Source organism: Schistocerca piceifrons, chromosome 4 (genome assembly GCF_021461385.2).
Source record: "Schistocerca piceifrons isolate TAMUIC-IGC-003096 chromosome 4, iqSchPice1.1, whole genome shotgun sequence".
Taxonomy (NCBI): domain Eukaryota; kingdom Metazoa; phylum Arthropoda; class Insecta; order Orthoptera; family Acrididae; genus Schistocerca; species Schistocerca piceifrons.
In genome coordinates this window covers 612,840,787-612,857,458 of record NC_060141.1, presented here as the reverse complement: position 1 = coordinate 612,857,458, position 16,672 = coordinate 612,840,787, and the positions used below count along the sequence as shown (strand labels likewise).

Here is a 16,672-nt window from a genome sequence, read left to right as displayed (position 1 = left end):
CTACACTTTCCACTCACCTCATGCATCTCCTCCTCCTCCACTTCCTCTGTCCATTTTCCTCTCCCCCTCTCACTGTCCAGACCCTCCTCTACCGATTTCAACATGCGCCCACTCATGCTCATTGGGATATTTAGTCCTTGAAATAAATTTCTGTAAAGCAGGTTGATACTACTCCTATGAAGCTGCCACGTACGACAGCCTACATGTCAGGACCCAGAAACTGTTTCTTACCCCTGACATGTAGGCTGCTCTGCAATGGAGGTTGAAGTAGCAGGCTGATACTGTTCCCACACAACATGCCTGTTGTGCAGGGCAGCCTATATGCCAGGGGCAGAAAAAACATGTTTTTGCCCATATCTCTGTTCCTATTGGAATTAGGAGATTATAAATCCCACAGTACTGATACTCAAGAGGCATGCTGTTTCTGTGCATAATCTGGCTGAAAATGATCCAAAGGTTTTGAATGAGATTCGAGACATACACACGTTCACTCTCTTTTTTAACAGATAATGAATATCAGGATAACATTGACAAGAAGAAGAGACATGATGATTGGACACGTAGCAAGTCGTCAGGGTATCATGGTACTTAGGGGATCTGTAAAGTGTAAAACTATAGGGGAGGGCAGAGATTGGAGTTTATCCAATAAATAATTGATGATGTTGGGTGCAAGTGCTACTCTGAGATGAAGAGCTTGGCACATGAGTAGAATTTGCAATGGACCACATCAAACCTGTATTATGACTGATAAAAAAATAGTAACACATAATCCCAATCAGAACATGCAAATAAATACATAAGACCATAGACACAAAATTCAGCAAGTTATTTATCACTGGTTCTGAAATTTATAGCTTAACTTTTTAATTGGAAATAGGAGAATCATCTTTGTGTGCACTGATGAGTTAACAAAAATTAAAAATTATCTGGAGATAAAACATAGAATAAACTGTCACATTCAATAAACTCAGTTTGTTTTTATACTTTCAAATAAATGCTGTATTTACCTTTTAAGACAATACAGGGTGCAGGGGGAGAAAGCTCACAGTTGCAGGGAGGTTTGAGCTGGAGTTTATTTGTTGAGTTAGCTATTATCAGTAGGGTGGATGGCATAGAGAGCTAGAAAAGGAAGTATATCCTTGAAAAAAATACAGCATGGTTGAACATAGGTTCAGTATTGAATGTGATACCTTTGTAATCATTCTCATTAGTGCTGGGAGTGTGGGGAGAGTGTTTGGGACAAGATTGGGAAAACTTAATCACATCCTCTCCCAGGTCTTCTGTTACCTGTCATCCTGCTTGGAAATGAGGTGCACCTTTCCAAAATCCTTCCCATTTCCCCCCAAAATCCTTGTAACTTCTCCCAGAGTGTTATTCTTGCTGCCCACCCAACCTATAAAATATTGTGGTCCAACCTTATGCCATGCCCATTTTCAGTCTCTTGCCAGATGGTTTGTATTGGAAGGATAAGTGAATGAACTGTCCTACACTCTGATTACACCATGTCCTATTCTAGTCCCATATTATAACATATCAGAGGCAGATCCACCTATGAAAATAGTCATGTCATATGCCCACTCTCCTATAATTCCTTATAGCCTTTTATGGAAGCATGGCAACCAAATGCCTATCTGAGTGCTTGGCCACTATCAAACTGTGAACACGAACAAAGTTGACCATCCAGTGTTAGAACACACTGCTGAGCACAATATGCTCAACTTCATGGCTGTCGCAAACCTGTGTTGAGCCCTCCCTGCCATTACAACGCAATGTTGTTTGAAGCACACAGATGGGAATTGTCTTTGTAACACATACTTTGATACTGCAGTCCTTCTGACCTTAATCTCAACTAGTGCTGGTGTATCACCCAGCTCCATTACCGTCTCACGTCTTCCACCTTACTCCAATAAATTCCATCCACATAGCTACTGTTCATTTAATGGACTCCCTCTTCCTCTGTTCTCTCTCTCTTCACCCCTCACCCCATAACTCACCTTCCTCTTAACATGCTCCTCTATAGCATTGTATGCCACATGCAGATTCCCTTGCCTGCATCAGTGCATTAGGATGGGCTCACCGATGCAACACTCCAATCCCATTTTATTGCTACTTCTTCTACCTAGCTATCAGCCCCACTTCCCTCCATCTCTCACTTTCCTTCCTCTTCTTCTTGCTTCTCTCACCAACTACATCCAACATAAAGTCTAACCCAGTCAGACCAAAGACACAAGCAAGAGTAGCCAGTAGAGAGAATATGGTCTTGTCTGTGTTAGTGTTTTTGTCAGCTTTGAAGAAGGACATTGTCCAAAAACTCTGTAAATTTCAGTCTTTTTGTGTGATTATTGACCAATGAATGATTCAAACAATGTGTTTTATGGAGTGTCACTGATTTTTGTTGCAGTCTAATAGCTGTGAGTGGTTAAAGAGTGAGGGGGCTTGTATGAAGGTGATAAATTGTTTGACAGATAATTGTACACACAGATGAGAGATGGACGTAACTAACTTGGACAGCTTTCTCAGATAGTGTTGAAAATGTTGATCCAATTGTTGCAGTGCAAGAGTTTTTATCTCAGAGGCAAATAGTGTGAAAGGAATAGGTTAATACAATTTCACAGACTACACAACAAACTAGGTTCCTGGTTCATTTCAACCAAATGTAAGATATACCTGTAAAATATTCTTGCACTCTATTATAACATACAAATGATTGCTACAGCTCGTTAGACTAATTTACAAACCATTTAGTTCATATTGTAATGCTGTGCATGTTTGTTGCACTTACCAGACACATTCAGAATACCAGGTAGAAGGACTGGTGGCACGCGTAAACACATTCAGAGCACACTGGGACAGGTACAAAGGCGCGCGCATTAACACGTCCAGAGCAGTTAAAGGGTAAATGGAAGATTGTAATTTATACTTCAAGTACAGAGAAAACTTCAGTTAATGGACGACACACTGCAGAATATTTGAAAAATGCATTGAAAATCGGTACTAAGAAGACTAAAATAATGTGTAATATAGCAAATGATAAATACTAGAAATTAAAAATGAGTACATAGAACTGACTAACGAGAATGCAGCTGAAGAAAACAACTGGATGAGCAACAGAAGAAATTAACAGAAGAGTAAAATGGACTACAGTGATTTTGATAAACTAAATACAGTTTTCCAAACATAGCTTCCAATGTGACAGTAAAGGAAAGTTTACATTCAGTAATATATTACTAGTTTTGACTTCTGGGAATGAGACATTCAAAAATTGAGGGATGCTCAGTAAGCAACAGACAGAGGCATGTTAAAAATAAATAAATAAATACGAATGTTAGGTTGTAACATACAGTCAGTGACAGGGTTTTATGTATTGTGATGAATAGAAGTTTGAATTGAAGATAGGATGGAGGCATTTGCCATAAGAAAATTGGGAAAACAACAGAAACCCTAAATATGGATGGTTATTTGAACAAGCGCTACCCTAAATGTGAATCCAGTGTGCTAGCTACTGCACCACTTTTCTCAGTGAAATGCATGTTGGGAATTATCAGAAGAGGTGGGAAACAATCAAATAGATCAGGAAACAGATGGGAATGGAGGTCATAATTATGACTGTGTAGATGTCACTGTGCAAGTAGGTGATAAATGAACTGAAGAAGTTGATTGCTAGATTCCTAAACATGAGGAAATACCAAGGTGATGATTTTGTGGCAGGTGAGTGGATGACAACTGGAGCAGCATGGGCACACATATCTGGAGACTGTAGTGCATGACAAAGATTAGAGGAGACCTTTATATAGCAATGGATGCAGGATGTGGACAAGGAAAAGAAGTTCCCAGATTTCCTAGTTAAAAATACTCTTTTTTCCCTGGTGAGAATACACTTTGTCCCAGATGACAGTACACTATACCCTATGTAAAAGTACATTTCTTTCCATTTTAAGTGACAATATACCACACCTTCGAGCTGTAAAATGTATCAACCCTTTGAATGGTAAAGGTTATATACATCGGTGTAGAATTCCAGTCACTTTAATAAATGAAACCCAGAAATAAACAGTATGTTTCGGAAAGATCTTTCATGCAAGGCAACATTTTTTTTTTGGTATTATGAAAGTATAAATATACATTCTACCAAATACAGCACAGTAGCTTTCGAAGCACTGAAACGGATATTGTGCTGCATTATATGCTCTTGCCAGTCCATCATAACTCTTGTCACATCATCTCACCAGCCAATGACGGTAAAGAGCAGAGGATGCTTGATGTAGTTAGCCAATAGAAACATCAGTTATTAGGAAAAGTTAATGATTTAAATATACATACAGTATAGCTACAAGAAAAGCAAAGCCTTCACTTACACTGTTGGTCATCAAAATTTTTTTGCTGTTTTTCTGAGGTTGTGGTTAGGCAGGAACCTAAGACCACAGCTTAAATTGCAGCAAAGGAATATTTCTAACAAGCACATTATTATAAATTTCACTGCTGTGCACCAAACATTTCATGTGTTACCTGGCTGAATACATGTTCTTTCAAGCACTTCAGTTCTTCCACAAAAAAGCCAGTTATGCATGAAATTGCTCAAGAACTCATCTCATAGTTTTTTGGAAGGATAATTATATTTTATATTTATAGTGTATAATTATACACTCCATGATTTAAGCAATTCATCACACATTCTCAGATGTAACATAATTCATCTTACATAAAAGGAAATTTACCTTGAAAGTAGTGCTTCTGAAACCACCATTTTCCTGAGACCTGTTAGAAATATAAACAGTTAGGACACCACACTGATTGAAAACAGTTTTTTGTTACAAAATATTGTGTAGTCTTCATCCTGAAGCCTTTGACAGAGCTTGCTATTGGCAGATGCTTGTGTGTACGCCGTGTTTTGTTAGTGTAAATGGCACATTTTCTTTGCAAATAAAGTTTTATTTTGTTGTTATTTTCTTGTTAATGTTTTATTGCTGCAGAATTATTCTGCGGAAGTGGACTTAAGAAAAATTCTTTGTTAGAGTATCTGTTCTTACCAGCCAAAATGGCAAATATTTAACTGAAAACTAAAACAGTGACAAATTCCTGAATTCTAAAAAATTCCTGACTTTTTCCTGGATTTCCCAGTTGTCCTGGTGCATATACATTCTGTGGAAGTGAAATGGCTACTATTTCTGCTGCTACTGCATACTTAGGCATCCTGTGGTTTCCTTAAACCAATTAAAGCATATGCTGTAATGGATTCTTTGAAAGAAATACAGCCATTTTTTCCCAGTCCCTCCTCAATCCAAAGTCATTGTCGATAGTCTGTGAAACCCTGATCTTGCTTTCTTTTGACCATTTTTTAAATACTGAAGAGATTCTTATTTGATGGAATGGTGTTGAAAATGATGCAGAGGAGTCAGTAATTATTCTGAAGCAAATAGTAAACAAACCAACCTTAAGAAAGCTTTCATCTCAAAGCAATTAATGGAAAAGCATTTTTACTGGAACTGAACAAGCCTACTTTTATGATCATATGAAGACAAAAAACTGTTAGTTGCTTTCTGCACATGTTTGAAAATGAAGTACATTACAGGTAACAATAACTGCATTGGTAAATCCCTTAGGAATTACAAATAATAGAATGCAAGGGGATAGAGGTGTCAGGTGGCAGGGGGCAGTTGTGATGACAGTTTGTATTCCTGTTTCACAGCTCATACTCTAGAGGAGCCCAACATATTTATTTTTTACTAGTCTAGCAATTTGTGACATGGCCTTGATAAGCTTAATTTATTTATTTTTGTCTGGTCAACAAATTTGTAACATACTGCCCTTCTCTGGAAACTGAATCTCTTTAAATGCTTATGCTTCATACTGATCAAACTTATTCTGTTGTTTCACAGTGATCTTCATAATGCTTTGATTACACTGTCCTCTCCTTTCATTCTTCATCTTTATCCTCACCTTACACAGAGTAAAAATGAAAATTCTGTGTTTGTCTGCTGCCCCTAATAACAGTTGATCAGTTAGAGCATCTGTTGTTAACATTCTGTTTTTGATATTAAATTATAAATGAGCAAATAATAACACATATACAATGGCTTTACAGTCACAGATGTCAACAAGCAACTCCAATGAATTACCTCAGCAACGAAATGGCTCCACACGCTCAAATCCTCTCAACAATGGTGGAACAAGTTTCCCAAATATCCGGAACAATGTGCAATTGTCTATAGCGAATGAACCAGGTATGTTGCTGTTTTGTTATGAACTTTAGTACGCTTTTGATTAATGTATGTTCATAAAATAAAATTTTTCAATCAATGACTGAATGTATTAGATTTTCCTGCAGAAGCTTCTTAAACAGTTTTTCAAAATATATATTTTTGAACTTTCAAAATGTAATAATTAATGTATAAGGCAACGTACTACAATGAAAGTGGTAGTGCAAAAAATGGAAACTCTAGTATTTCCCCAGTAGCCTACATTACAGATGCTCAGTTTGTGGATAATGTTAGACACACCAGACCAGATACAACTGTATCTAATCATATGCACTCTTTTATACTACAGATTAACAGTGATACTGTTATTTTTAAGATGTACAAACAAGTCTCACAACTATATTTTATCTTCATGAAGTAAATAATGTAGATTGTCACCAGAATATTATATTCTCTGTAAATATGTAATTTACATGTTCTAACATGGAAAGTTAAAAGTCTGCTTCTGTAGTTACCCTCTGACAATGCACTTAAAGTTCCAGAGGTGAAAACAACAGCTTTTATTTACTGACAGAACAGAGTTTAAATCTTTTAATGGTATAAATTAGAAACACCACATGCTGTAAAATAGATTATGTAACTGGCAGATATTCTTGTTGATTAATTTTCTACATTTTAGTTGTCTAAATTTAGTTGTCTAAATGTTGTTCATGCTGCTGCTGGCAGACACATAAACTGTTTGTAATAGCTTAGCTAAAACTTTACGGTTTTGTGATTATTTCGCAAGTCATTCCAAGTTTGTAGTATGTTTTTATAAACAAATATGGACGTTTGAAATTAGGTCATTCTTTTTGGTGTGTACCAAAGGTTATGTTGTTGCAAGAATGCGTACTAATATGGGAAACTATATCTCTATGGAGATTATTTTCACTCTGTTATTCTCTCTTTTGAATTGCCAACTGCCTCCTTTCCCACATCTATCATCTCAAGTTCCACGTAAGTGTCTCCTAGTTTAAAATACCACATAATGTTGTCATGTCAAAACCACAATCAAGTCCAAATATGAAGGCAGAGCCACCAGTGAAATAGAACACTTGCAAGTGAAACCACTTTGTTACTGACACCAGTGTTGAGCCACAATAGAACAGATCTTCTGGATGAAGAGCGCAGTTATAAGGTATTTCAAGAACCCTCCACATAGGATAAATGCAAGATAATAAATAAGAGCTGGTGGTTGGGTTTGAACTGGAGACTCACAGCAAGCCAGCCACTGATGCTAACCACTGCACCACAATGCATTTCCCAGAGCTCACGACATTGCTCCTTTTCCTCGAAAAACAGGACCCACTGTTTGGGAAGCCCTCATTGGAGCCAAGTACAGCACCCAGGATTTATATCTCTTCAGTGGTTCTCTGTACAGTAGCACTGGTGGATCATGGCTTTAGAGCCATGTAGTTACATCCTCTTCACTACGATGAGCATCGAAGGTAGCTCCTTCTGTCAAAGCTTCGTGACTGATGAGTGGGTCTTCAGTTTCCTTGAACCTCCCATCATCAATATGTGCCTCTGGGTTGTAGTAGGGCTTCATATGGAGAACATGGACAATGTCTCTGCACTTTTGTCTTTTTGGTGAAGAGTCTCTACTTCATTTGTGACATAAAGCAAGTGATGAAGGATATGATACAGCCCAAAGCAGCACTTTAGTAACTTTCCCAATAGTCCTGATTTCCACACAGGAATAAAAATCCAAATCAAGTTTCCTGGGCTGTATCTCATTGGTCGGTGCTTGGAACTGTAGTGCTCTCAGTCCTTTTCCTGAGTGTCCAGGGTCTATATGCCACCCAGCTGTCTTGCTTCTTTGGTCTTGGTGAGGAAGCATTTCATGTAGTTGTCCTGAATATCATCTGGTCAAAACATAAACAGAGTATCCATAGTTGTTTCAGCCTCACAACCATAGAGCAGAAAAAACGATATGAAGCCTTTAGTGTCTTGCTTCACTGTGTTGTAAGTGAATGTCATGATGGGCAGTATTGTGTCCCAATCCCTCTGTTTGACATCAACATACATCAAGAGCATATCTGCCAGTGGCTTATTAAAGTGTTCTCTGAAGCCATTCATCTCTGGATGATAGGCAGTCATCATTCTGTAGTGATGTTGCGACATGAAATTACCTCAACATACAACAAGAACCTATCTGCCAGTGGCTTATTAAAGTGTTCTGTGAAGCCATCCATCGCTGGATGGTAGGCATTCGTCATCCTGTGGCTGATGTTCCAAGATGAAATTACCGATGATACTAATCTCGACTGAAATCTTTTCCGTTATCAGACATCATCACACGGGATGCTCCGTGCTTCAGAAGTATGTCTTCTGCAATAAGCTTTACACTTTCTGGAGCATCAGCAGTCATCACAACTTTGATGACAGCATAAGAGGTGAGGTAGTGACAGCAGACTGTTATCCATCAATTCCCATTTGTCAACTTTGAGAAGCTCCCTAAGAGGTCGACTCCAGTTTGGTGTAATGGTGCTGCCACAGACAGGATTGGTACCAGACACTCTGGAGGTAATTGTGGCACTCACTTCCATCATCAGTATTCTTTACAGTGTCAGTATTCTTTACAGTGGCTGGACCTTCCCTCTGTTCAGCAGCAGAGTCATTTAATGTACTGATGACTGAAATTTCGTCCACACATTTGTGTTCCTCCAAAGCATACCTTGAAGGGCAGTTGGCATCCTTCTGCTTGTGTCTACTTTTAAATACCAGTGTGACAGAATGGTACTCTTTCATGGTTTTAGAGTAGTTCATCTTGGACTTTAAGAGTACTCTGGAAGCATTAGCTATCACCTTTCCAGCACCTTCTTACATTTGAACTAGAACTCCCCCATTTCCAAAACTGCTGGTGTCACTGGGAAATTCTATCTTGGCATTCTTGTCATAAAGTGCTAGAACTGGAGAAGTTGTTAGTGCCTCTTGATGGACCAGGATAGCTCATTTCATGTAAGGACCACAATGATTAGATAAGAGAAATTAGGGCTCATATGGGGGCATGTACACAGTCTTTTTCCCTCACTCTATTTGCGAGTGGAACAGGAAAGGAAATGATTAGTAGTGGTACAGGGTAACCTCTGCCATGCAAAATATGGCGGTTTGCAAAGTATGTAGGTATGTAGGTAGATAGAGATATAACTTCTTGCTCCTTGTTCCAGGAACATTTTCCACCTCCCTGCAGTGCTTCTTACAAAGGATTGCCTTAGTATAGAAGTCTTTTATGAATTGACGGTAATACATACACATCCGAAGAGAACTCCTCACATCAAGAATGTGCAGAGAAGTCGGAAAATCTGTGATTGCTCTTATTTTCTGTGGACTGGGATGGACTCCATCACCACTGACCAGGTCCCCTGAGTTTTTTATTTCTGGGTGACAAAGAGGCAGTTTTTCATGTTCAGACAGAACTCTGTATTCTGAACACACTTCAACCTAGTTGGCAGGTGGCTTAGATGTTATTAAAATCTCTTTGAAAAACGATAATGTCATCCAGATAGCAAAGACGTCACAACCATGCAAGGCAGTGGTTCTCAGCTTGTAGGTAATTTGCTCCGTGAGGGATAAAATGTAATTTTCTAAGGGGTAAAAACAAAAGTGTTCAATTATGTTTCAGCCACAAAACTGAATTATTTTCAAAAGATCATTACTGTTATCAGTATTTTGTGAGACTATAACACTACTTGCATAAGTTACCAGCAATTACATTTACTCAAACACTAGCATTAAAGTATGACAGTGTTATGGGGTTTGCAGTTTGCTAAATGTACGTATGATCATCATCTTTCTCACTGACATCTTACTGCTCATTTACTTTGTATTATGAGGCGGTGACAGTAAATTGAGACATATATATCACTTATGCTTAAATATCACATAAAAATATGTTTTCTGAGTTGTAGGTAGTTTTGGAACAGACTATAAATAGCTTCATTACTCACTTCACAGCAATAGATTAACTCCTCCAAGCTGTGGCTAAGCCATGTCTCCACAATATCCTTTCTTTCAGGAGTGCTAGTTCTGCAGGGTTTGCAGGAGAGCTTCTGTAAAGTTTGAAAGGTAGGAAACGAGATACTGGCAGAAGTAAAGCTGTGAGGACGGGGCGTGAGTCGTGCTTGGATAGCTCAGTTGGTAGAGCACTTGCCCGCGAAAGGCAAAGGTCCTGAGTTCGAGTCTCGGTCCAGCACACAGTTTTAATCTGTCAGGAAGTTTCAATAAATTAACTAATTAACAACACAACAGTAACTATGTAATGGTTACTACAGTTATGCAGGCACTACACTGTATTATTGTTATTGTTATTATTATTATTGGCAGTATTCAGACATGAAGCATTGGCAGCCTGAAGTCCTAAAATATCTGTTAATTCAGAAACAAGACCTTCAGCATTTAAGTGATCTTTAAACAATTAATCTAGGCCACACAGCTTAACTCGGTTGCTTGTAATTGGAGGTTCAAGGTATGGGTGAAGCAAGTGTCACTAATGAGATGAGTGATGCAGTGGAAGCATGTTCTATAACAAGTATCTGCTCTCAATATGGATAATTACCTTTCTTTTCTTAGGAGGAGTTGATGATAGCACTCATAATAAACTAAGAATTGCTTCATAATTCCTTAAAAGAGATTGTTAGAAATAAGTAGAACCAATTGTCTGATTGACTCATTAGTTTGTGGTTTAATAAATCACCTATGAAAACCAAGTGTCACTTACCTTTCATCATTTTAAAAATTGAAGTATAGAAAGGAAATTCTATTTCATTGTAAAGTTTATCTAGGCAATAATGTTGATAAAAGTGGGAGGAGAAGGATCTTAGGAAGGTTGCGAACATTGGTATAAGGTGTTGAAGTAGGCTGTCCATCATTTGGGATCCAAACAAAATAACTTTAAACTCATAGAGGCAGCCAGGAGTTGTGAAGGTAGTCTTTTTCCCATCAGCCTTGGCTATCTTGATTGGCAGTAGCCTGTGTGTGTGCCCATAGTTGATCAATACTTTACTCTGTTCAAGCAGACTAAAGTGTACACAGTGCACTGCAGTGGACAAACATCTTTCTTTGTGATTTTGTTCAGTTATCGGTAGTCAACACAGAAATGCCAGTCTCATCCATCTTCTTCGCAAGGACCACATGAGAGAGCCGAGAACAGTTTGAAAGTTCAATGATGTCATCTTGCAGCATCTTCCCCACTTCCTTCCAAATTACCCATCATTCAGCTAGTGACACTCATATGAGTGCTGGCTAATTGGTGGATGGTTTCCAGAGTTGAAATGGTGTTTACCATGAGCCTCTTGGTCTGTCTTTTCTCCACTCCAAACCTGAAAGCATCCAAAAATTAATGCAAAATGGCTATCACTCATCATCACTGTTCCTTGGTCAGACCAGATCTTATTGGCAGTTTGATAGTAGCTTCCTCCCCTGTATCATCTGTAGTGGTAATGAGGCACAGTTCTTAGTCAATGACTCTAAGCTGTCCTTCCTGGATCGGTTTGGCTGTCCCTGCACACATGCCTTTAGGCATGAATTGTGGCTGCTCTTGACCATTAGTGAGCCAAAGTTGTTCTTGACCACCTAAAATGCTCATGATCAATGGTGGCAAGTATATTTTGTGTGCCTGACAGTTGATGACCAGAAATTGTGTCACGGACGATGGTGGGATAACAATGTCTTCAATGGCAGACAACACGCAGAGTAATCTTTGTTCTGTGTGATTCTTGGAAAAGCTTTGCCAATCTTGGACTCTGATTTTTCACAACCTATGATTGCCTGTGATGTCTGAAAGAAGTCCCATACAAGGATAGTGTTATGAATACAGTCTGTTAAAATGATAATTGAAAGGCTGTGTTCTGTCATTGTTAGTTATTCTTGCTGCATACATTTCAGTCAGTTGGAAGTACTTTCCATTTGTAACTTTTAGCACAATCACATTTGTGTCACAGAATATAGTCTTCTTTGGTTGATGATGCTAAGCATCCAAAACTACAGAAAAGAAATCCACTGAGTTAACTAGTCTCCAGACAAGTTGGCAGCTGATGAAGGCATTAATGACATTTTCCTAACATGGAAGTGACTTTTGTCCTTGGAGGATTTGCATCTGTGGTGGCCTCACCACTACAGATGGTCGCCTTGCTTAGTTTTCCTGAAGTCGGCAGTTCGGCAAGTGACAGGTACCCCTTTATGGCGATGATGAATGTCTAGAGCGTGTTGGAGAGTAACCTCATCCAGGGTATGGGGAAGGGCTTTGTTCCATAGGATGACTGAAGAGACTGCTTATACCATGTTTGTTCGCCCTATTCTGGAGTATCGCTGTGTGGTGTGGGATCTGCATCAGGTGGGAATGATGGATGACATCAAAAAAGTTCAAAGAAGGGCAGCTCGTTTTGTATTATTGCAAAATAGGGGAGATAGTACCACAGGCATGACATGTGAATTGGACTGGCAATCATTGAAACAAAGGCATTTTTCGTTGCAACGGGATCTTTTCATGAAATTTTAATCACCAATTTTCACCTCCGATTGCAAAAATATTCTGTTGGCACCCACCTACATAGAAAGAAATGATTATCATGATAAAATAAAAGAAATCGGGCTCAACAGAAAAATTTAAATGCTTGTTTTTCCCGTGCACCGTTCGAGAGTGGAGCGGCAGAGAGAAAGCTTGAAGGTGGTTCATTGAGCCCTCTGCCAGGCACTTTATTGTGAATAGCAGAGTAATCATGAAGACGTAGACTATAACTGTCTGCAATTGATTGGTGTGAACAGAGCTGTTGAGTTGGCTGGTATCTGGTAGTGTAGCCTTCTCTGCAGTAACACACAATATGTCGAGGGCATCCACAGTGGAAACACACTGGTATGTTGTTCTCTGTCCTCCAAATATCTGTTCTTCTGTGGGCTATTCTGCTTGATGTAGGAATTGGTTGCACCTATGCTGGTTGGGTGCTAGGTTGTCATTTGACAGCTGCAGCATAAGTCTGTAATGGCCAAGTTCACTCTTCGTGGCACTTCCAACTAGCGACAAAGATTGGCTCTAAAGATTGATACACTTCTTCTTCAATATTCTGTATTAACTACCCATGTATATGGTCAACATTTATGGCTGCTATCTCTTGTATCTTTGGTCCAACATTTTTGGCTGTCAAACATTGCTATATCTCTGGCCTTACTATCTGGTGTATGAGAGAGGTGAACTAAGTGGATGAATTCTATCTTGTTGTAACTTTCTTTACCAAAAGAGCTTGATACATTTATTTTGTGATTCCTTTCATCAATTGTAAGATTTTTCCAGCTTCTCTCTTATTCAGATATATGACGTGGTGTACGACCAAACATTCTGTCTGTCAATTCTTCCACTAAGTGAACTTAACTGCCAATTCTCGTAAATCATTTTCTCCAGCTCGGCTAGAATTTGGCCTAGCTATTGAGCTTCTTTTCATTGTTCTTGAGCCACTTGAGCCACACTGTTCTTGGGCTGTGCCATCCAAGTAAAAGTAGACATGTGCCAAACATATCACGTCATCTCACCTGCTGTAATTGGGAACCTTCTCAGCCGTTTTGTTGGGTCCTGACCAACACACAGATGGAGGCCTGATATGCAGATGACTTACTACTGTTTTGGAATCCATTTGTCTCCTAAATATATGGATCTTAGTAACGCTGCACTGCTTGTATTCTGATTCCTTTCCATGTGGGTGATGGCTTTTACATAGCCTAATTAGAGACTTAGTGAAGTAGATCATTTGAAGTATGTGACATCTCCACCAGGTGGTCTCACATCGGAACCACTATCTAGTCTAGAACTGAAGACAGAGTTGTCAGTGAAATAAAACACTTAGAACTGAAAGCACATTTATTACTGACACCAATTTACAGACAGAACAGAATGCTAGTATTTATACAGACATCAAATATTTGGATTTACAAATGTTTACATATGTTCAAAGAGCCCCCTAGAGATGATAAATTTGAAGCAACAAATAATTGCTGATGGTTGGGTTTGAAATGGTGACCCACAGCATTCAAGCCAGAGACACTAACCACCACACTGCATGTGTCAAACTCGCAACAATATATTTAACATTAAAGCAATTATGTGCTGGAAATTAAAGCTGTAGCTCCACAGTGACAGCAATTTCTCCTATATATAATAAATCTGCAATGTTACCCCTTGTGAGTTAACCATTCAATTCAGTTCATAAGTAAATTTGCAAAGCCTAACATATGAAAGACAAAGCTCTGGCTCATGTCCTTTTGAGGTACTTTGTTGTTGTCTAAGATAAAGATTTTTGTAATTTTATTCTTCTATTGGTAAAAATAAGATCACAATTGTTTTTTATCATTTCCGCTCCATCCAATACAAAATTCCCCAGTGACTCTTCAGTTTCTCATTCTGTTTACTATCAGTTACTCTGTGCAGCAATTCTGAGGCAAGCACCTCTCTTCCATACATTCTGGGCATCACAATAAAAGAATCTTCTAATTCCTGCATACAATTTTGATTTGTGCAATTGTTAATCTACAACAATTTTTACTACTTCCAGTTTAAACTATTGAAGTTTATCTTCTTGTACAGTCCTTCAACGTGTTGCTTTCCTGTATCAGTAATGATTATTCCATTGAGAATGTATTATGCTCAGTGTGCTGCCACATATTATTTAAATAAATTGTTTGTCACAAAATGGTCTACTATCATCCACAATAATTTTATTGTATAGCACTGAATTACTACAGTTTTGAGATGACTATTATTATCCCAATACATAAATATACTGATTATAAATTAAAAAAAGCATTATATTTACAGGTGTGGATCCAGATGAAGTTATTCAAATGATTGATGGCAATGTCCTGCCTGAATCTTCGAATCCTAATGCTTCCAATGATGGCAACGATGAAGCAGCAATGGCAGTCATAATGAGCCTATTGGAAGCTGATGCTGGGCTTGGTGGACCTGTTGACTTTTCTGGCATTCCATGGCCTCTGCCATGAAGCTCTAACAAAGCCATCGAGCACAAAATCAAATTGTATATACCTTGAGTGTACCTGCATCCGAACTCTACATTTGAGTGGATATTTAGTAATGCTGTAGGTTTTGGCATCATGCAAAGAACATTTTGCAACGTAGAAGGTTTTTTTAATACTTTTGCAACATGGACAACAGTATTTAAAAGGAGTAATCGTGCTCATTTTTGAAGAAGAAGCCATTTTGATGTCAGAGTTAGCAAATACAAGGTCTTCTGAAAGCAATGAGAGTTTCTGAAACACATTCCATGAGGAGCTATTGAAGTAAAGATTTTGATTGAGAAGTCTCCTTGCCTTTCACACTGCTACAAGACTTAACTGACATCACATTTTTAAAACTCATTTTCAAAATAGAAAATGAAGAAATGGAATGTTCTCAGGGTTGTTATTGGTCTCAGGACTGTGGTAAATATGTAGCTTGCAACAACACTTTCTACATTGCTCAATGTTTTGGCAGTGAAGTGATTATCGTGTAGTAGCATCCAGAAGTGTTAAGTGAAGTGCTTTTGAATGAAATGGCCATGCGGTAATTAAGAACGCATCCAAGAAGTACATAGAACTTATAGCCTTAAACATGGATAATAATGCTATACACGGACAATGTATTTTATTACGAAATTTTAGTGTCAATTTTGAAGATATTCTTGTAAATATTTATGCCTCTGTACTCAAAGACTTTTCAATGCATTCTCGACAGAAGCTTTGGGAAGAGAATCTGACATTATTTGCCAGGCAAAAATGTTATTTGGACCAATGTTCAATGTGTGTTGTGCACTGATCTTGAAGATTTGTTGTTAAATTTTGTATAGAAATTGCATGTAAACTGCATTTTAAATGTTGTTTATCAAATATAAATATTTATATTTCTTGTTTTTGCTGTTGGTATACTTATTACCCCAAAATATAAGTAAAGTTATGCAACTTAATTTTTCAAAATTAAATTAGTTATGGAGAAAAACAGCTACTCTAACAAAACATTAATATTTACCTTCTTTTTCTATAATAGGCTACCTCACAACACCAGTGATGTGACAGAGCAAATTTTTAGAAAAGACCACCATGCATCATAAAATGTAGACAACAGTAATTAGTTCCATCAGTGAAATTACTTTCTGCAAAATAAGAATGATCAACAGTGACACATACAGGTAGAAGCACAATATTATAAAGACCTGGAAGCACGCTACCTGAAAATAGTTCCAATTTATTCACTGCAAAAATAATGCTTAACAAGTGGATCTAAATGGGGGGGGGGGGGGGAGGGGGGGGAGACAGAGAGAAATGGAAAAGTGGCTTGATGTTCATTTCTGCACCTTTCTCTTTCAATTTCATAATAATAAAAAAGGTTTACAAAAGTTTTGTTCTTGCTTTAATTATCAGTTTATTGTTGTTAATGCTCTTCACGTATGCAGATT

At 38.1% G+C, this 16,672-nt stretch overlaps 1 protein-coding gene across 2 annotated transcripts in view; it reads left to right on the top strand.

The window, feature by feature from the left end:
* Window positions 1-16,129, top strand: part of LOC124796367 (protein cycle) — a 946,497-nt gene extending 930,368 nt beyond the window's left edge. For both annotated transcript variants that reach the window (XM_047260526.1, XM_047260528.1), the window contains 2 exons: window positions 6,083-6,221; window positions 15,040-16,129. In XM_047260526.1, the coding sequence (XP_047116482.1) occupies window positions 6,083-6,221; window positions 15,040-15,224 (324 nt within the window). In that variant the 3' untranslated portion in view covers window positions 15,225-16,129. The remainder of the gene's footprint in view (window positions 1-6,082; window positions 6,222-15,039) is intronic.
* Window positions 16,130-16,672: the final 543 nt, after the last annotated feature.